Source organism: Meriones unguiculatus, chromosome 3, assembly GCF_030254825.1.
Source record: "Meriones unguiculatus strain TT.TT164.6M chromosome 3, Bangor_MerUng_6.1, whole genome shotgun sequence".
Taxonomy (NCBI): domain Eukaryota; kingdom Metazoa; phylum Chordata; class Mammalia; order Rodentia; family Muridae; genus Meriones; species Meriones unguiculatus.
This window is the reverse complement of record NC_083351.1, coordinates 51543144-51564014: the sequence shown is the minus strand read 5'-3', so window position 1 is coordinate 51564014 and position 20871 is coordinate 51543144. Positions and strand designations below refer to the sequence as shown.

The following is a 20871-nucleotide window of genomic DNA, read 5'->3' as shown; positions in this document are numbered from 1 at the left end:
TGTCACATGTTGCTGCTACAGCCCTCAGGAGGCGTCCCCAGCATGGTCCAGGGCCAGCTCTGTCCCTTATCCCAGTCTGAATGTTGATATGTGCAAGTCTGGTCTGGAAGCAGTCTAGGGCACTTGAGGCCAAGGGTTTTACAACTTTTCTTGACACCTCTGTCCCATAGTGCTAAAGAGGGGATTCCTGCCACAGACACAGATCTTGTGGGAGGTTTCTCCGTCTACTGGCCCCTTAGGTTGTGTTTCCACTTTAGAATGGGGTTCTGGGAAGTGAGGCTCCAGTCTCCTTCGTTGGTTAATTAAGGCAGATATCTTCTCTCTCCCTGCCCTGTGGATACCTCAGTACATACTGGCTCCATTGTTCCCTCTTGACATGGACAAGGAGGACAATGTGAAGCCTGGTGCTCCTGAAAAAAGATGATAGGCTACATCCTGGGGAGTCAGGGGGCTACCATATGTAGCCAAGAACCATGGCAGAGATGAAAGGAAGGGTCAGGGAAGGGAGAACAGGACGAAGCAGGTGATCTGTGGACAGAAAGATCGGGAGTAGAGAAGGAATAGTGAGAGGTGGGGAGGGTTGGAAAGAGATGGAAGGAGAGGAAAGGGAAGAAAAGGGGAGCAGAAGGAAGGAAGAACAGGAAAGGGGAAGAGAGAAGGAGGAAGAATACTTGGAGATGTGAACCAAAATCCACAGGCTCAGAGAAATCTATGAATGGGGAGATGGGGTAAAGTGGAATTTAGGCTCCGTTTCCCCAGTAAGCTGCTGCTGGAAACTCACTTCCTTTCTCCCTGTAGATGGGAGCTTGAGACTTGGGAAGGACAGGGGTTCACCTTGACTTAAGCCGTGCATGTACAGTTTAGGACTGGTTTTAGCTGCCCAGGATTTGAGCTTAGGCTTAGGAAACCTAGGGGCCACCTCCCACCAGAGTTTCAGGAGTCTGGCAGTCAGGGCTTTAGCAAGTGAGCAGGAATCATCATGTCCCCTCTCCAACAGACCACCTACCCACAAAATAGAGATGAAAGCCCCTCCCTTCAGAGACCACTGCAGGGAGCTTCAGACTGAGGAGCAGTGGCATTTCCACTGTCAGTGGTCAGGGAGATGGCATCCACCACACAGGGAACTGGCGGCCTTCTCACTGGGTCATCTCTGTCCTATGTTCCTGGGCAGGACCCAATCTAACTCCTTAATTTAGTGACTCCAGGAGCCCTTCAATACCCTTTGTTCTTGTTTTTAATTGGTGTATAATAATTATAAGAAATAATAGGTTTTATTATATCTAGTGTCCTTTTCCTAATTTTATAAGTTGTGTATGTATGTGTGTGCAGTGCATGATGGGGAGAGCACATGCCACAGCACACATGTGGAAGTCAGAGGACAACTCTGTACAGTTAGTCCTTTTCTTCCACCTTTACATGGGTTCCTGGGATCAAACTCAAATCCCTAGGCTTCTGAGCTAACCTCCTCTACTCACTGAACCATCTCACCAGCCTCTCCAATTTTTTTTTTTTTTTTTTTTTTTGAGACATATCTGGAACTCACTATGTAGACCGTGCTGGCCTCCAACTCACGGAGATACACCTGCCTCTGCTTCCCAAGTGCTGGGATTAATGACACCCATCACCACACCCAGTTCTCCAATATCCTTGTAAAAAAACCCTTCCCTGATTAACCTGGCAGAGTCATTTCCTGAAAGCCTAGGTTTAGGATCCTTGCTCCACTAGGGGGTAAGTTACTTCAGGTCTTCAAACCTCTGTTACCCAACGTGTAACATAAGGACAAGCCCACGTCTCCATTTCTAGGCATGGTAAGTAAATTGGGAAGACAGGCATGCCAGAGCTCAGGGTGGCAGATGGGACACACAGGCACTAAGGTGATTCTGCCATGGACTTGGGTGTGGATCCCTGCCCAAGTCCCTTCCCTTCCTTTGGCTGTTGTTGGCCGTAGCGTCTGGTGATAATCTCTGCATGAGAGCAATCACAGCTCTGATGTGTTCTCTGACATGGGCTCCCACACATTCCAACAGCTGCGCCAGACTTCATGTCCACCCTGGTGCTCTCCGGGGCTGTTGCTACCCAGCCACCTGTTTCTTGGATACCTCTGCTCGGAGGCACCCTCAGAGCTTCAGAGCCCCTACTGTGCTCAGCCATTTCTTTTCTGCAATTCCGTATCCCTTGCCAGCTCCTCTTCCTCTTTGTCAATTCCAGTACCCAAGGCACTTGCATGGGAAGCTTTCTCTCCTCCCAAAACATCTTCTCTCCCAGAGGGCTGTTGTCGCGTGCTTAGCCCTTCTCTACCCACTGGAGCCCAGAGGACCTCAGCTTAGCTCCTCTCTATTCACAATCTTGCTCAGACTCTCTCCTGTAACTACATCAAAGATCTTTGCAGTGCTGTGCATCTTCAGTTCTCCATGCCCCTCTCTGGTCTTATTAGTTTTTGTCTTATTGTGCTCTACAGCACTCCGTAGTTCCCAGGCAGTAAGCACACCCCATCCACAAGCTTTCCTCTGGCTCTTTCTGGCTTGGAACAGCTCCATCTACCTATCGTATAACCACCTGCCAAGTCAAACCTACCTCAAAAGTGCAGCTCAGAGAACTGAGTCCTCACTAATCCTCCAGACTGGAGGCCTGAGCCTTCTCTCCTTGAGAAATGAACCATTGTCACTCCTGGAGATGGGGTTTCCTTGAGCTTGCATGAAGGTCATGGCTTCCTGCCTGGCCTGGAGTTAGCTAGCTGTGCCCCACCCCTGGGCTCTGTAACCTGGGCCTGAAAACAGTGTGGGTCTTTGGGGAGTGGCAGCAGTGGGGCTGTGGGTAGTAGGCTCTCCTGGTGAGTCTGGCACCTGGCAGTGGTTAGCACTTAGAGGATCTGTGCAGGTCCTCTGCGCTCAGCTGAGCTAAGAGACCACAAGCACCTCTGCAGACACTGCCACCTCCTCAGGGCATTTTCTGTCCTCAAGCAATGTCTGCCCTCAGAGAAGCCCTGAACTGGGATGGGGAAAGAGTGTGACATGATGAGATTAGGGTATTTCCCACCCCCCATGCTTCTCACTGAGTGGTTTTCTCCTTTCCAAAGAATGATCCCACAGAAAGGCCAACAGAAGGAAGCAGTAGTGCTGGGCTGGCCAGAGGTAGGAGGATCATCAGTCAGGTATTTCCACGGCTGTCAGGTGCCTCTTCCAGCCAGGGCCGATGGACTTCATCCTCCCTGCTTCAGGTACCTCCCTGAGCCAACACCCCACCAGCAGCTCAGTTTTCTCCAGGAGCTAAGGTGCAGACAGCACTTTGGTCCAAATAATGAAAATTGTTCATTAGACATCAAGGACTAATTACCAACCTCAGTGGCTTCCTGACTTTTTTTTTTTCCAGTTTAATTTGATAGGAGGGGTCTGGTGTGTGATGTCCCTGCCTCCTTCTTCCCATAATCCTCTTGCTTTTCCTGAAGCAGGACTCTGCTTTTATCTGTCTACTGCAATTGCAAGGGTAGCCTCAATACAGTACAGTCGCTGTGGCTGGCACATAGTAGGTGTTCAGCAATTGGTTATATGATGCTGTGCTGAGCTCTGCTCTGGAAGTGAGAGTCAGGCCCTTTCCTGGGTAGGTGGGGTTCCAGGCTGGTTGGAGGGGAACAGGGTAGGAGATCCGGCAGGCAGCCTCAGGCATAGTCACTCGGGTTGGCCATCCACGGCCCCTTAGCCTTAGCCCTTCCGAATTAAGTACCTGATCTCCATTGCCCAACTTCATAGAGGTCACATCCTAAAAATACAATTTAATTAGTTACTCCTGGGAGAGAGCTTGAAGTCATCCCTTTCCTTGCATACCTCCTGGGCAGGCTCCTCACTACCTCCCAATGAGATCTGTTTTAATCACGCTTAGCATCGTTTCTTAGATGATGGAGGAAACCTTCCTCCACAGACCTTTCTTTTATTAGGAGCACCCAGTCCTAGCTTTTTCAGAGCAGGCTGCTCCTTGCGCCCAGGGAGCACGGCCTGGCCTTAGTGCAGGCACTGTGGCTTTGCTGTAAGGACTTATAAGGTGAAGGTCTCCTTGCCCTCAGAGAGCTGGGACACGCATGTGTATGTGTTGATGAAGGAAGTAGATCTTAATCCAGATGCAGTATTGCTAGGATGTAAGGGCTCTAGGCAAACGGCTTGCCAGAGTCTCGGCAGTGCCATGTTACCATGTAGGTTAGCATGACAAGGGAGGGTGTCCGGATGGACCAGCCATTGCTACCCACAACTTCACAGAGCTCATCTGCGGCTCCCATCAGATCTTCCATTCGTGGTGACATGTGCATACGGACAAGCACACACACACACACCCGGGACTGAATGCCCTTCTGCCCCGCCCCCTGCTACCCTCTTCCTATAGTTTGTAGCCATCATGGGTCTTGCCAGGAGGAAGGAAGCTGCACGCTGCTCTTCCTGGAAGGTGGGGGTGTGGTCATGATTTAAATCCACAAAGGTACCTGAGGTTACACAGAGGTAATGCTCCCCAGGACACCAGACTCACAAGTCCAGGGAGGAAGTCCCCGTCTGGCTTCCCAGAGTCTAGACGCAGTATGTTCCCCAATACACAAGCTCACCTAGTTTCCCCACCCCCTCCCGATCTCTCCTCTCCAGTAGTAGGGTCTGGTTCCCTTAGTCACAATGCGGGTACAGGATTGGGGCCTTAATACCCACACGCGGCATCGCCTCTGAGATGGGAAAGCAGTACATGAACAGACAAGAAGCCCAAATGAGCAAACTTCACGCAAATAGTGTAAGGGAAGCTTGCCCCCAAGGAGAGGAAGGATTCCCTACTCTCTAAGATGCTCAGCCCTATCCAAACGTACCACAGAAACGGGCAAACCACCGCCTAACCAAGGTTAGAAGCTCCTAGGGTTAGGGACAGAAGGCGTGCCCCCACATTTAGAGCGTCCCCGGAGAAAGTGCTATTTTAGCCAAGAGAGGCCCTCGATAGGTGTCTGATTCGTGGTCCAGAGCCCTCCCCTCTTCCTGAACGCCTCTGGGAGACCAGCACTCTACAAGCGAGGGGCACTCACGGGTCGTGTTGTACTTGATGCCATTGAAGTACTCGGGGCACGGTCTCTCGACTACGGCTCCGGGCGCGCTCTGGGGCCAGCAGGTCCCGATCTGGTCCAAGGTCGTGTTGCAGTAGTAGGGACCTGGAGACAGAGGGAGCGCAACGGGACTCAGAGGGGTGGCCGGGGCGCGGGGTGCCGCTCAGATCGGAGGTAGGAGAGAGCCAGGGAGCAAGCCCACGTGTGACTAGTTCGCTCTCCTCCTGCCTACCCTCAGGGTCCGGGGACGCTCCCCAGCCGTCCAGGAGCAGCTCTTCGGCCAGCGCCAGGCTGCAGTTGGCCTCCAGCATGCTGTGAAGCAGCGCTGCGTCCATTGCGCCCCGGAGCCGCGCGCGGAGGGAGTGGGAGTGCGCGCCCCGCGTGGCTGCGAGGGAGCGGGCGCGACGGGGAGCGGCCAGAGAGCGCAGTGTCCAGGCTCCTGCCGGTCCACCCAGCACCAGGTGGGCAGCGCCTGGGGGTCTCAACGGATCGCTCCCAGCTGCGGAGCTAGGACCTCCGCCAAGAGGAGCCGCGGGGCTCAGGATGCTGAGGGGCCGCCCGCTCGACCACGACCAATGGCGGCGTCGGGGGCGGGGCTCTGTCTCCAGCCCCGTCGGGCCCGCAGCCCTCCGCGCTCTGTCAACCCCACAAGTCTCGAGAATGGCGGCGGAGTTGGCGACCTAAGATCTAGGGTGGCCGAATATCCCGTCTAAAGATCTAGGCTCGCATTCCCAGGGGCTGCAGGAGACCCACGCCACTCTCCTGCACCCGTCCCCAGCCAAAGTTGGGCGGCTCTAGACCCAGAAATTTCTTCTCATAAAGGAGGACGCTAGATCTGGATAGGGGTAGGTTTGTGCCTTGGGGAAAGGAATGGGTTGAAGGGGCCCCGGAAGGTAACAGAGAGGTCGCCAGAGAGGGTGCTGCAGAGACGGAGAAAACATATGGAGTAGTTGGCGGCTCTCAGCAGGAGCCAGGAACCGGTGACAACACCAGGTTTCACAATGGCAGATTGGCCACCAGCAGCAAGATGGGGATATCTAGGAAGAAATTAATTGAAATTATCTGGAAGACTTAAAGGTTTTAATGTCCTGAGCGCCGGAGAGAGAGGTGCAAACATGTCTCTTTCTCCTGGTTTCTGCAGGGCCATCTGAGGAGGAGAGGAAAAGCCAGTGTTCCCAGCAGCAGGTGTGGAGGGGTGACCCCCCCCCGTAGAGATTCTAGGGGCGCCCAGCACTGCTTTCCTGGGAATTAGTTAGACCCCATTGCCCCAGCGTGCTCAGAGTGGGCCTATAGCTATGCCTGTGAAGGTTCAGGAACCTGCATGGGTGTGCCTTGCTATCAGTTTGGATTTTGCTTTGTTTCTCGTCTCTGCCACCGTGCTCAAGGCAAGAGCCTTGATTTCTCCCTCTGTGGCATGTTTTCTGGGTTCCTTCACAGTCCAGAGTGTCCATGATTTTAGAGGATCTAGAACCAGTCCCGTCCCTTCCCCCTCCACTGGGGACGGGTTGCCTGCAAAGGGCAAAGCCATCCTGAAGAGGCCAGTGCTCCAGGTGGAGAGGCAGACAACAGACCAGTGACTATACAATCTTCCTAACCGCCACAATAACGCTGCTTTCCCTCCCAAGCTGAGCAAGTGAGAGAGTGTGAGCAATGAGACCAGGCTGAGCACTGGACTCTCTCCTGGACCAGCCAACTGGCAGGAAGATGTGCCGAGCTCCCAGATAGAGCTGTCATCTGCTTCCTGAAGAGACACTTAGGGCCCCGGTCCAACTCTTGGCAGAGCCTTAGGCCAGCGAATGACTGGCTGGGTAGGTCCTCATCGGGATGCAGTCTCCTTCGCTAACAAAGGATGGCCCTTCACACACCATCGCAGCACAGGCAAGGAGGAAACCAAGCTAAGTTTAAAGAGGAACTTTGCTCATGGTCAGAGCTCTGGCTCAGGAGACACATAGCATGGTAAGGAGGCGGTGAGCACCAGCGACAGTCCACTTTACACGCAGATTTCTGCAGAATAGGCATTGGTCTGGGTGACCTGCACTGCTTAGCAGAGTTTCCTCTGGAAAGTGACCAGTCCACTGTCAGTGTCAAAAGCTACTGTGCACCCTATATATGTGTGACTACCTAAGATCTCTAGGATTCCAGGCTAGGGCAGCATTTCTCCATAATCTCGTAATTTACAAGCACAACCCCCTTTCAAGATGTGACACAGGGAAACCAACTGGCTCCGCAGCTCACGTCAATGCCGGCAAATGGGTAAATGAAGGAGGAATTGACAAGAGCACTTTCCTCAGATTAGATCCAGCTGCATATAAGCGAGGCGGGGGGCTGTTCTGTTTACTAAAGATGCAGAGGTGGGTGGACATAGGATCCTGGGGCTTCCAGCCAGTCCTATCACACACCCAAGCTAGGCATGGGAGGACAAGAATTTGCCAAGTCTGTGTGTCCTAGGCTAGTGGGGTCAGGGACATTGGAGGGTAGGTTCAGGGAAGTGTGCTGGGTGCTGGGAAGTGCCCTGTTGTCATGAGCAGCTTGGAGTGAGGGGTGTGCCTCTGCTGCTCACTGTCTCAAGTCTTGAGGCCTCACTGATGTCAGCTCTGGTAGGGATGAGCTGACCCAGGCCAGCTTAGACACATCCACTGCACAGCTCCACATATACCATTGAATAGGCCTACAGAGCACCACAGAGGCACTCTACCGCCACAGTCCTGCCCTCGGACAAAACTGCACATGCTCTCATTTACAGCCCCACCATGCAAATGTCAGGAGGACAGCGCAGTCTAGAGGGATATCCATTGCTTCTGTGAGGGGCTGTCCTCCATAAGACTGTGCAGACAGGGGAGTCTATTTAGGGATAGCTAATGAGATCTTCTTCTGGAAGTTATAGTGAGGTGTGGTGCATTTCTTTTAAACTATATGACGCTGAGGAATGCTTCAGGCCATACCTCCCCCAACTCTGCCTGAGGGCAGAGGAGGTGACATGGTGTCCTGGTGTTCAACAATGGATCCAAGCTGTGGGGCTAGGGAAGGCCTGTAGTGAGCATCCTACCTCACACTTTCAAATGGGCAAATGGGCAGTAGGGTACCCAGAGGAGGAAGAGCCAATGCCCGTCCCATTCTGCCAGGCTGTACTCCTCTCCGAAGCAGCTCAGCTGGGCTCCCACTGCCTTCACAGGGTAGATGCAAAGGACTTTTACAGTTATGATCATGTTTTGCCTCCATGGCTGGCTCCATGGCCTTCAGGGTGGAGCTGGTGTCTTTGACATTGTAAGGAAGACACCTGGTGATCCTCCTCCATTCTCACCCTCTTGCTCACTGAGACCCTACCTTCATTAGACCTCTGTGTCTCTGCCATGCTGTGCCCACCATTTTGAATGCCCCTCAGCCCTGCAGTTCAGACTCTCTTCCCTTCCTGCAAGCGTGCAGCTGTAGTCTTACCTCTTCTGCCCCTTCTGCTCAGGATGCTTCCCTGACATTTCTATTTGTGAGACCTGGTCTAGGTCTCATCAAAGCTCTACCAATCTTGTCCTGGTCGGCTCCGTGGGTGGGCAGGCCTCTTCACTAACTTTCCCTAGAGGTTCTAGCACCCATCAGAATGTTCCAGGAATGATACAACACACGGAAGAAAAGGCAAAAACAAAAACAAAAAAACAAAAAACAAAACAAAACAAAAACAAAAACAAAAAAACAAGTTCCTTGGCCATAGGGCTTGGAAATACCCAGAGTTCTGTCTCCCTGACCAGACTGTCTGCTCCCTGGTCCCAACTGACACTAGAATGCCTTTCTGTGTACACACACTGGAGTGTCTTTGTGTGTGAGCATCTGTGCACCTTGGACTGGGAAGTCACTTAAAAGATTCCTTGGATCCCTTTGGACCCTTAATTGTCTGTGAGTAGAATAAATAATATTCCTCCCAATAATGCTCTAGCACTCTCCAAATATATGCAAATTCATGTGTGATAAGTAAAATAGAAATATTCCATTAAAAGCTTGCTGAAAGTTATAATTGCTCTCTTGACTGTGTGTATGTTTAATTTATTTAGATCACGGGGGCATAAAGTCCAATTGGTCATAGTCTTTGATTTGTGCTCCCTTGTCACCATCAGCCCACATGCACATGGCCTAACTTTAGTTTATGGAGGTTTGTGTATAGCAGTAACTACAATGAGCTAGCCACTCCATCTGAAGCAGATATTACCAGCCATGCCTGTATTTATCCAGGAGTGCCTTCCCAGAGGAAGCCTTAGTCTTGAATGTTCCTTTTTCACTCCCTTGCTCCTATTTTTTTCAGTTTGTCACATGCAAGATTCTCTGAACAATGAAGAGTGAGTGTGGTTTTGCTTCATTTCACACTCTTTAGTCATTCTGCATTCTCCTAACTAGTGGACACAAGAGAAGAGACTGCTCTAATTCGGGGATCAGAGAAGCAATTTCTGTGGCCCAGCAGGCATCCGAACGGTTCACATGTACACCCCGGGGCCGTGGCTAATGAGGGATGATGTGTCCCCACAGTGGCTGCTAGGCAGCGTCACCAGCAACATGACACAGGAAACATTCACTCTCAGCTATTAGAGGAAAAAACAAACAACAACCAACAACACAGGTTAGAAAGCTATGCACACAGTCACAACTCATTTCTGGTGAAAACAAAACAAAACAAAATGAGAAAACCCAAAAATTTTCACAAAAGCAACATGAGGCTTTGTGGACAACGAACTCTCCTAAGGGACATGAGACACCATCAAAATTGTTGGGCTGTGAGATAATGAGTTCTTATCTTATGATTCGAAAAGATTTTCCACCAAATTTTGTATAAATAGTACCGGTGCCTTTCGTTAGCAGACAGAGGCCTTTAAAAATTAGGCAGAAAGCTGGTGTCGAAGAGGGGGACCTTCTGCCTCAACTCAGATTGGGGGGTGGGGCATCTTTGCCACCTTTTCAAACAGGGCTGGACAGGGAGGGCAGGGAGAGGCCAGGGTGTCTTTGAGCAGCTGGGTTGCCTCAGATGATAAAGTTCAGGAAGGAATGGCACTCCTGAAGCAGGGGCTTCTGGTCCTGTCTCTGTCTGCTAGGCATGGCCCCTGCTGTCTGTCCCCGCTGCCAAAGCATGCCTCTTAGATAGACTTAAACCTTAATTACAACGAATGAAGAAACAGAGATTTAGACTGAGGGGTGCACCTGCAAAGTCACACTCTGAAATCCAAACCCCCAGTACCTCAGAATGTGGCCGTAATCAGGACTGGGGTCTTTATAGAGGTGATTTAAAGAATATGAATGCAATTTGGCTAGTGGTCTTCTAAGAGGGGCAATGGGACAGACCCTGTCAGAGGGAAGACCTGAGGACAGGAAAAGTCTGCAAGCCAGAAAGAGGCCTCGGAATAACCAACCCAAGCCTGGTGTTGGCCATGCCCTTCCAGACTCCAGAACAGGGGGAAGGTGGGTTTGAATCCGTCAAGCTTCGAAGTCTAGTCCTTTCTCACAGTAGTCCAGGAAACTCATATAGACAGGTGTCTTGCCCAAAGCCCCACAGCTGCTCAATGGAGGAGCTGAGGCAAGACTGGTCCATGACTCTGAGAGCTGAGTTCTGGATAGCTCCACAGTAGGGGTACAGGCAGTGGGATTTAAGTCCTCAGGTTGTGTTTGGATGTCTGGGGTTGGCCAGCACTTCTGTCCCCTTGAGCCATTACAGGGGCTCTGAGCCACAGGACACCCTCCCCCTACCCAGCCCTCTTTCACTGCTGTTTCTGTGAATCAGCCCTTGGAAGTCCAGGAGAGAGGGTGGGGCCCTAGAGATGTTTACTGAGAGCCCTCAGCTCAGCCCTCTGCCCTGCTCTCCCTGATTGTGTGAATCAGCTTCTGGAAACCTCAGAGGGTCAGACCCCAGAGTCTGACTGCTGTTTCACAGGGCCATACAGGGGTGATGCCTGTAGCCACGGCAACCAGACATATTTTTACACCTCCTGCTAGTCTTCCCTGTTGACTGAGTTTGAAAGCAGAAGGGACATCCTCTCATTGGGTTCCTGAACACACCAGTCTAGCCAAATTTTTTTTCCAGGTGTCCATATAGGAACAGTGAGCAAGGTGTGGCCTTCTGGCCAAAATCTTGTCAATGATAATGAGCCTGAGACTCAAATGGGAAAGGATACTGTGCAAAGATATAATGAAGAGACCAAGCCAGGACTTGGAGCCAGGGCTCTGTGTGCTAGCATATGGAGCTTCCTTGCTCAAGCTCCAGGGTGGGGTGGGGGTTGGCCAGCATGCATACCTGAAAGGTTGAGAGTTGTGGTCCTGTGGCAGTAGTGCTCCAAAAGTGTCCACAGGGGCTGGTCCTTGGGCACCTGGCGTGGTCTGGCCACCTAGGGGAACAGAGATGAGGGTTACTGGTCAGGCCTGGCTGGCCATTGACATATGTGTCTGCTCTCATCCAGTTATGTCACTCATTCTTCATGTCATTTACCTTTACTGTAGAGAGAGGGATAGCTGACCAGGAAGATGTTCAAGCCTCCTTGGAAAGCAGCACTCTGGCCTCACCTGGAGCCCCACAAAGGGTGTGGAAAGTGCTAGGAAGGAAAGCCTTTGAGGCAGGAGTCTACTCCTTCCATCGGCCCCAAAGCTGGTTTCTTCCTCACTGGATAGAATAAACCAATGCTAGTATCCTGTTCTCTATCACCAAAACCCCCAGCAAATACTTCCAGATGGCCTACTGTACATTAGGCCCTGTGGTGACTAAGTGTCCCAGGCAAGGCAGACATATCCTAAGTTTATAGAGAGAGCAGAGGCAGGAAAGATGGGCTGCGGTTTTTCTTTCCTGTCCTGGATAGATGGAAGAGATGTAAAGGAATTTAGGTTAATACATGAGAGAGACAACTAACCAGGTCCTGGAGGGCTTCCTGCAAGAAGGGGAGCTGGATGATAATGGAGGGATAAGCAGGTAGAAAGAAAGGACCACAGTGCCAGCTCAGATACTCAGGAGGGAGCAGAAAGGCAACCCAAAGGACAAAGCTATCTAGGACCTCATCTTCCAGGAAAGTCTTCAGAGTGATTGCTGGGTACAGTGGATAAAATGGGTGTGAGCATGTCTGGCCCGGATGGGGGCATTTCTGATGAGAATGATGGATTAGTGACCAGCTTTACTGAAGGAAGCTAGCACAGTAGCACGGAAGAGATCATGATGAAGTGGGTTCTGAACTGTGAGTAGGAGTTTGCTTAGATGGTAAGGACCCCTGCCTAAGTGGAGAGCACAGCTTGTGCAAAGGCATAAAAGTAGAAAAAAAAATGGCATAAGGCTGGGTTGGAATGAAGTCCTCTAAAATTCGAACTGTTGCCTCCACCAACTCCCAAGACCACGCTTCTTTTACTCTGCAACTAGCACAAATGTTCACTCTCCTGTGTGTATGTGTGTGTGTGTGTGTGTGTGTGTGTGCGCGCGCGCGCGCGCGCGCGCGCACACACACACTTTTGGATTGCTCTCAGCCCTGTTACTTTTGATTCGGAGGCTGCAGAAGGCATTGTTCCCTTAGCAGGCAGCTGTCTTTCTCTTGCTTGTCAGGGTTTTTTTCCTGGACAGCTGGGCCCACGTTTGCCCCAGGAGGTCCCCACAAGCTGAAGCCCTTGAACATCACATTAGTCTACTTCCTGGGCTTGAGCTGGAGGCCCAACACTTGGTCTTACCGTGCTGGCTTAAAGCTGCTGATTAGTAACACCATCACTCAGGCAGTGAGTGTGTGTCCAAATGGCTTACCAGAACCTCTTACAGCCTTGGGTGTTCATGAAATTTGGGGCAGTGGCAGGGGAAAGGGTGAAGGTGTGTGTGTGGGGGGGGGAGAGACACACACACACAGAGACAGAGACTTCCTGGAGGGACAGGCTTCCAGAGAGCCCCAGACTACAGAGGCAGTGGAAGTCCAGAGGCTTGTGCCATGGCTAGCCAGGCCGTGTATCTCAAGCACCATCCCCATTTCTCAGAGACCTCACCACAATATTCGTGGGCCCAGGCGTCTCCTTCTTGACCTTGGTGACTTGCCTGCCACCTGCTCTGAGCCCACAGGGTGGTTGAGGGCGATGTTCTCAGGACTCAGGTGGTGCGGGCTTAACCTTGTCTCAGGTGCCTGGTCCCATGCTGCACCATCTCTCACTGAACTAAGCCCATTACTGGGGGTGGGCACAGGGGCACTATGCTCAGTATAGGGGCACATTGCTTTACCTTGGCCTAGAAGATCTGGTCAGAGCAGGCTTTGGAATCTTCCCACAGCCTGGCTCTGTCTCTCCTAACTTCTCTTTCCATGGTTCTAAAAGTTGGCCTAGCCAAGAATCTTCCTTTTCTCTACACCCACCTCCTGCCCCCAGGGTCTACCAGGTTACATTTGACTCAGTTCAAGCCCACAGCACACCTTGTCAGTGTCTATTTTGAGCCGAACTCAGGGTGGCAGTTGAGATAGTGGGTAGGTAGGGAAAGGGCAGCGCTGTGGGTAATATGAGCGGAACTTCAGACATCCCCGCATTCATCCTGCTAGGGGATGTTGTTTCTGTGTGGTGTGGCAGAGCTACTGAACCTCTCTTAGCCACAGTCTTCTCATCTCTTCAGCGGACACTGGGCTCCTGAAGACATGAAGGCCACCCCCCTCACCAGGCTCGGCCTTCAGCAGTACATAGTAAATGGCTGTCCTGTCCTTCCAAGACTTTCAAGGTTCTGGAAAGCCTGGACTGAAAGATGAATCCAAAGGGAAGTATCAGGGTGAACAGTAAGAAGAGGAACGAAGGCTCAAGGCAGCCAGCAGAACCTGGTTTAGGGACACTGTTGGAGGATGGGAGAGTGTTGCTGAGAGGAGGACATAGGCCAGCAGAACCTGGTTTGGAGGGTTGTTGAGAAGGTGGGAGGCAGTGGAAGGGAGACACTTCCTTGTGCAGTGTGTTCTGTGTGCTGCACACAGCTCTAAACTGAAACCAGAAGACAGCTCATTTGCTCCTTGCCACAGCTTCTGAGGGAGCTGTGAATAACCCCACTTCACAGAAGCCAAGGCCACACAGCAGGTAAGAGCCCGGGGCAAGATTCCAGCCCAGACAACCTGATGAGCTACGTATGACTGATCTTGCAAAGCATCTAAGGCGTAGCCCTAGATAAGGACGTGAGGGTGAGATCTACAGGGGCCAATAGCCCAAATGCAGCGCTCAGTTGTCCTGTAAATAAGAGGCCCCTCACTGGCCCCATAAGAGCAAAGCGGAAGGTGGGGAGACTTCACAGAGATTTGAGTTACAGGAAGTGGATGCAGCCAGAAGGTCAGAGTTCCAAGCAGGAAGATGAGAACTTTACATTTGTGATGTTGGGATAAAGAGCCTCTCTCTGGCTTTGGTCCCTGATCCACTGTGACACTGAGCTCCTGAAGTCCTTGTGATTTTCTGAGAGGCAGTTCTGAGAGCTCCTGGATATGGCGGTCATCAGAGACTGAGTCATGATGAGGCGCCTGGGACTTGCAGCCATGTTCCCATGTAGAAGTGGGTGTGCTGATGTAAATGGAAGTGGCCCCCATAAGCTCACTGGGGGTGGGCTCTGAGGTTTCAGGAGCCCATGCCAGGCTCAGCTCTCTTGCTCTCATCCTGCAGATCAGCATGTTGCCATGCGTGCTGCCATGCTTCCTGCCATGATGATCATAGACTACCCCTGTGAAGCTGTAAGCAAGCCCCTAAAGAAATGCTTTCTTTTATAAGAGTGGCCTTGGTTTACGGGTGTCTCTTCACAGCTACAGAACACTAAGACTGCACTAGTAACCCCTGTGCTAATGGTTCACCTTGTCTGTGGAATGAAGTCTCCATGACATATTGAAGGATAGGACAGTAATTTGGCTGTGAAGCTGGCATCCTTACCACAACCTACCTTGCCTAACTCAGCAACTGCCTTCTCCCTTCTTCCACATCAACTAGTATCTGCACCAGATGTTTCTTTGAGGCCTTGAGTTCTTCTAATCCAGCAGTGGACTCAAAGAAGGGACATAGGAACAGGTTACCCACAGGCTGAAGCCTGGGAGCCTGGGTCTATGCAGCTGTTACCCGAGAGGCCGAGCTAAGCCCTTAGTGAGGGGTCTGTGCTACCTCCATAGAGGCAGTGTCAGGGAAGAATGGAATTGCAGAAGCCCAGGTGGAGCCCAGGTAGAGACCTGCATGGTGTGCAGAGAATAGCCATTGTTTTCTTTGGCCATCGTCCTCTCTTCTGACTGGCCAGCTTTGGCTCCTACACTACTCTTGGATAGCCTGGGACCAGAGAGCTGCCTTTGTCCTCACCCCTACTACTGGAGTCCCACTGTAGGGACAGGATCCATATCTCTGTCCCAAGTTCCTGAGCAAGTGTTCAGCAAATGTTTACTGATTGAGTGATTAGATGGATGGATGGATGGATGGATAGATAGATGGATGCCACCCACACTTCTGGGAACTCCAGCTCTGAGCTTTTGCTGTCCCTCAAATTGCCTTTGTTTTCATGTTCTGCCAAAGGTTAGCCTGTGTGGGACCCATTTCCTGTCTCTAGCCCCTAGAATGTGACCTCATTGAAAAAGACAGAGGAGGTCCTGGCAGGAAAGGAGGTAGGAGGCCCAAGCCAAGGCTCCAGCTGTCCTTCCTTCTCCTATCCAAGCAGAGCCTGTGCCCTAGGGGCCACACAAGCAGATAGGTGCTACCTCATAGGAGCCAGGGGGTCTGGCTGGACCTACTCCTCCTCCTGGGTCTGGTGACAAGTCTCCTCTAAATTTAGGTCTCTGCCTAAGCCTGGCAGATTTAATCCTTGCGCATGCTGGACAGGGAACCAGCCCCTCCCTGCCTCTTCTCTCTGCTGCCCAAGGTCAGCGAAGGAACCAGGAAGGGGGAACTCCTCCCACTATCTGCTTCATTCAGTGCGTCCATTAAACTATGCTCAGGAAGGTGGTCAGGGAAGAAAAGAAAGGAAAAGGAGGAAGGAGAAAGAGAGGGGATAGGGAAGGCTAGAAGGGCAGAATGGGAAGGGGAAGGGAGGGAATAATAGGAAGCAGGGGTGAAGACAGGGTAGGGAATAAGTGAGAAGGAGGCTTGGGAGGAGGACAAAGAGGAAGATAAAGAGGAAAAGTGGGGAGAAGAGAATGGGAAGGGGACCAGAAAGGAAGGCTGAATCTAGGGTTGGGATTTTGCGAAGCTATAGCTCATGAAGATGATTGTGAAACTGGACCGATCATGGAGAGGCCACTGCTTTCTAGAGCACTGGGTCCAGAAATCTTAATGGGAGACTCTCAACTCTTAAATATAACTTCTAGAATGTGGAACCTCAAGTGAGGACCCCCAAACACCAGAGACCTCTGGCAGTCTTGTCACTCCTGAAGTTCTGCTCCAGTGGCCCCTTGGTAGGCATGCCTTCCTAATATGCCTTGATGTCTCCCTTAAAGTCCCAAATCCAGCTCCCCAGACCCCGGGGGTGGGTCAGGGATGGACTCTGGCTTCCTCACTCTGTCCTTCTCTCTGACAGCCAATGAGGTTTTTTCTTTCATCCTGTCACTCTTTCTTTCCCAGGACCTGAAGTGGTGGTGGGAAGGAGGGAGGAGTTGGAGGTAGCATGCCAGCAGGAGAGACTGGCCAGCAAGAGGAGGGACTGGCCAGCAGGAGGAAGGAGCTGGCCAGCAAGAGGCTCTGGCCCAGGTCCCTTGGTCTAAAAGCATTCTCCTTTTATCAACTCATTCCTGTGTCCACACATCACTGTGGTAGTCATTCTTCTGACTGACAGCTTCTGTCTGAATGTCCTAAAATTAACCTGACATTAAAATCAAGGTTTTGTTAAGGCAACAGAGTCAACTGCTCAATTCAAGTTCTGGCTTTGCCCTTCACCAGAGATGTGACCTTGAGCCCTGACCTCCCCTTTCCTCCTGACAGATAGAGGTAAGAGGGTTTCAGGTCTGGGTTCCCTGTGCTGTCTTGAAGCTTGAAGCAGGGAAGCATGTGGCAGCTAGCTAGATCCCCACATATTCTGCCCAGGTCAGCTGCACAGAGAAACAAGGAAAGTCAGGATGTTGAGCAGGCCAACCGCCGACCCCCACCATAGATTTAAGATACCATTGTCAGGAGTTAGAATTCTGAATAGTCACACTAGATATACGGATATCCATTCAGATGAAGCAAATGAAGAGGATGCTGAGCTGTGCCATAATTCTAGAGCAGCAATTTCAGGACTTCCAAGTTCTGCAGAACTCATCAGGCAGTGCCCCACAGACAAATTGGTTTGGGAAAAAAAAAATACTTAAACGCTGGCAAAAGGGCAAAGCCAGAGAGGCTAAATTAGCTGATTAGGTTAGAAGACACTCAGAAGGGAGTTAAATTTTTGGTGGAAAGTCATTAGATGACAGAGCTTCTGGGAAATGGCCTTGGGTTTTCTGCATTCTTGGCGATGCGTAGTGTGTGTATGTGTAGAGGGATGGAGAAGGGTGGGTATGACAGGCCAGGAACTCAGTTTTAGGAGAGAATGGAGTAAATAATGTAAAGTCCAGTTTTCTACGGCTTTCCAAACACAGCCAGACTTCTCTACATCTCCTTCCTTTGCTGGGCCTTTTTTGGACAAAAATCAGGGCCAGGGGAAAGGGGCTGTAGGAGGTGGTCAAGAGGCCTCAGGAGAAAGTGTTCCCATTCCAAGGTGAGGGGCTGGAACTGGATGGGAGGGACTGAGCTGCTGCAGCCTTTGCAGGTGACTAGATGAATGACAAGCTGGAGTGTCTTCACCTGACATCCTGGCTTGTAGGACTACAAGTGTTTCAGATTTGGGAGCTTCCCTAGAATTTGGAATATTTATATGAGACTTCACTGGTTGAAGTGAAGTGAACATCCCTAATGCCATAATTTGAAATTCAAAATGGACAATTTGCTTAAAAAGTTAGGGATTGGGGGGCATGTCATTTAGTGTGCTCATCCTGTCTGAACCACCAGTCTGGGAAGCCATGCAGGACCTGGCCATGCAGGATGCACTGTTTCTCTGAGGTCCCCAGAGGCCCTCGATGGTAAGACAGAAGCCCTCCTTCAAAGACTGGCTGTGTTCTCGAGGCTCTGAAGAGTGGGATGGAGTCGGGATAGTCTCCCTTCTATCCTGACCTGTAAGCCAGCCCCAGCCCCGCACCTGTTTAGAGGTTTCCCCATGCACGTGGGATACAGATCTCTTCTGGCAAGGCCCCTAGGCCCAGCACCTGATGGCTTCACCCGAGCTCTCCTCTCATACACACTGCAGCCTGCTGACCTGCCTTCTCCCCACCAGACTCCTCCACTTCCTGCCAGGGTCTCTCACACCTTTTTATCTTTTTCTACAGACCCAATTTACAAAGGTTATAAATACACACTATTTCTTTGCTATTTTTTCTACTGAGGCCCTTTCAGGCTGTGAATCCACCAGGGCAGAAGCCGAGGGTGGGTTTCCACAGCTGTATCCTTACTCTGTGGGTACTTGTTAAGTACAGATTGGATAGATGAGAGTGCCTCAGGCTACATTCTTCCTGCTGCTTTTCCTCTGCACTATGGCCTGGCTCTCAAGTTCCCATTTCCCTGGGGCTGAAATATCAGAACAGTTGGCCAAGGACCCAGAAATCAACTTATTACTAAGAAGGCCCAGAGCGAGGAAGTTTGAGGGTCAGAAAGACTAAGGTGTATGTACTCTCAAGTTGGGTAAGGTATTAATTTCTGTCTCAGTCTGCGTAGAGAAGGTGGAAAAGGGCCTTGGGTGGGTTCTGAGGGATGTTAAAACTCACGGCCCATAGCTCAGCCTGGTGCCCACTTCCCAGCCCTGGCCATGCCTCAGGGAGCACAGAGCCTTGATGTCCTCCCACCTGATACCCAATTTCTTCACAAATGCACAGGACCTCAAGGCTCGATTCATATCTTCTCAGTTGTTCCTCAGGATGAGCCTATTGAGTGACTGTCATCACTTTCCTGATGAGGAAATTGAGGCTGTGTAAGTTTGAGAATTAGTCCTGGCATATCTGGGGATATTGGGGTCCAAGATACTGTCATTGAAGCTACTCCAGGGCTCTCTGGATGATTTGAATATAGGGTGGGATTTGTTTCTGTTTTTAATGAGAAGTGTGGCCTCAGGAAGGTAATCTTGCTATCTGAGCCTCAGTTTCCGGTTTCCCCAGATGCTAAATAAGAAAACAGTTGGAGGTGGATTGCTTCCACGCCTGCTTCTGGGAGCCAGCCCTCTTCCACAGCTCTTTCTATTTAACTGCCCACCATTCTTCACACCAACTCCTCAGACAGACATTGGCTCTGGGTGAGGACCAGCAGAGGCAAGCTTTCTACTGGCTCATTTGATCCATGGGCAGAGGTGGGTATAGGCAGTGGTGGGTGGGGGAAGCTCTCTAGTGATCTGCAGGACAAAGGGTGGAGAAGAAAGCTGGGGATTATTCGAAGAGGGGTGGGGAGAGGCCTGGGTAGCAGATAGAGAATTGCTGACCATAAAAGACCGGTCCTGTACGCACTGATGTCACCTCAGACTCCACACTCATCTGCACTGGACTTCCTCTCTTATCCTAACTTGTGTTAGTCTCTCTCTCTCTTTTTTTTTTCCCCTGTCCGCTCTGGGTAAGAGACTCTATTTCATTTTCAGAGACATAGATTCCCAGTGATACCCAGCCACCAAGTCCTGAGAATCACCTCGTAACCTCTGTCACAGAGCTGGGAACGCCCATTCTAAAGCCCCCAGCACACCCTCCCAGCCAGCCCAATCACTTACCTGAAGCAGGGGGAGCAGGCAAAACAGGCAGAGGAGGAGCTGTGCACTGGGAAAAGAGCCTGAGATCCCCATGGGACACCAGGCACTTCCGCTAGGGGATGGGGACCAGAAGAGGCTGCTTTGGAAGGAGGTCTGTCCGGGCCCCTCCCCCAGGCCTATCCTGCCCCGTCCGACCTACAGGCCTAGGTAAAGCCCTGGGCACCAGGGCATTTACCCGCCTCCCCCGGGGTAGCAGCAACACCACCCCACAGCCAGCCGCCTCCAGGTTATTTATAGCTGGCTCTGGGCAGCAACCACTGCAGGCGGCCTGGGGACTTACTCTCTTTCTCAGAGCACGGTTTAATGTGCCGGGTCTTCCAGCCAGCATTGCTGGGCTGTAGCTCCTCAGAGCCAGGAGCCTCCAACAGAAAGACTATGGACCTGGGGATTTAGGCGGGGATGCTTGACAACACCCGGACCAGCACTCTCCACTTGTTTGAGAGGTCCCGATAACCCAGGTAGCTTTAAACTGGCCCCACAAGCCTAGACGAGCACGGGAAAGGTCTGGACAAAGGGCTCATGGGTGTGATTCAGTCACAGCACAACTTTTCTGGACTTTTGAAATTATGCCAAAACCAAAAAAACGAGAACATGTCGGGGAGGGGAGCTCCCAGGGATTTGTACCCCAGAGGCTGGGATGCAGATCCAGAATCTAGAACCAGGTGGGGCTGACCATCCCTGCTCTCAGAGGTGACAGGTGCAGATCTTGGGAGCACAGGCATTGCTCCTGACATGTGGGCCTTTTGTGCAGGGGTTAAAAGCTTAAGCAATGGTTGTCCCCTGGCTTTGAGGGAAGGCATGCTAGGAATGTGATTAAGATGTACAGGCTTTTCCTGGAGGTGCAGCCATCCAGTAGAGGCTGTGGCAAACTCAGCCCAAGTTCAAGATACTCAGAAGCTCTGTTTCACTTGGTCTTTCTGCCCAGAATAATACATCTGTCTGTCCAGGGCCTCTTCACCATTTCTCTGAGAAGCTTTTTCCCCTGGTCCCCCAGCTGGGACCCCAGCTCCCTCTCTGTAATCTCAGGGCCTCAGTGGGAACTTCCACTACTCAC

The 20871-nt window shown here is 51.5% G+C and overlaps 1 protein-coding gene across 3 annotated transcripts in view; it reads right to left on the bottom strand.

Moving 5' to 3' along the window:
* The window catches only part of Crhr2 (corticotropin releasing hormone receptor 2), a 43946-nt gene extending 23955 nt beyond the window's left edge, over positions 1-19991 (bottom strand). For 2 of the 3 annotated variants that reach the window (XM_021648178.2, XM_060379967.1), the window contains exons 1-3: positions 19779-19991; positions 11325-11415; positions 5045-5167 (exon numbers count right to left, since the gene is read on the bottom strand). In XM_021648178.2, coding sequence (XP_021503853.1) covers positions 5045-5167; positions 11325-11415; positions 19779-19850 — 286 coding nt within the window. In that variant the 5' untranslated portion in view covers positions 19851-19991. Of the gene's footprint in view, positions 1-5044; positions 5168-5294; positions 5613-11324; positions 11416-19778 lie in introns of those variants that run through there. The other variant, XM_021648187.2, reaches the window with a different exon arrangement.
* Between the last annotated feature and the right edge of the window lie 880 nt (positions 19992-20871).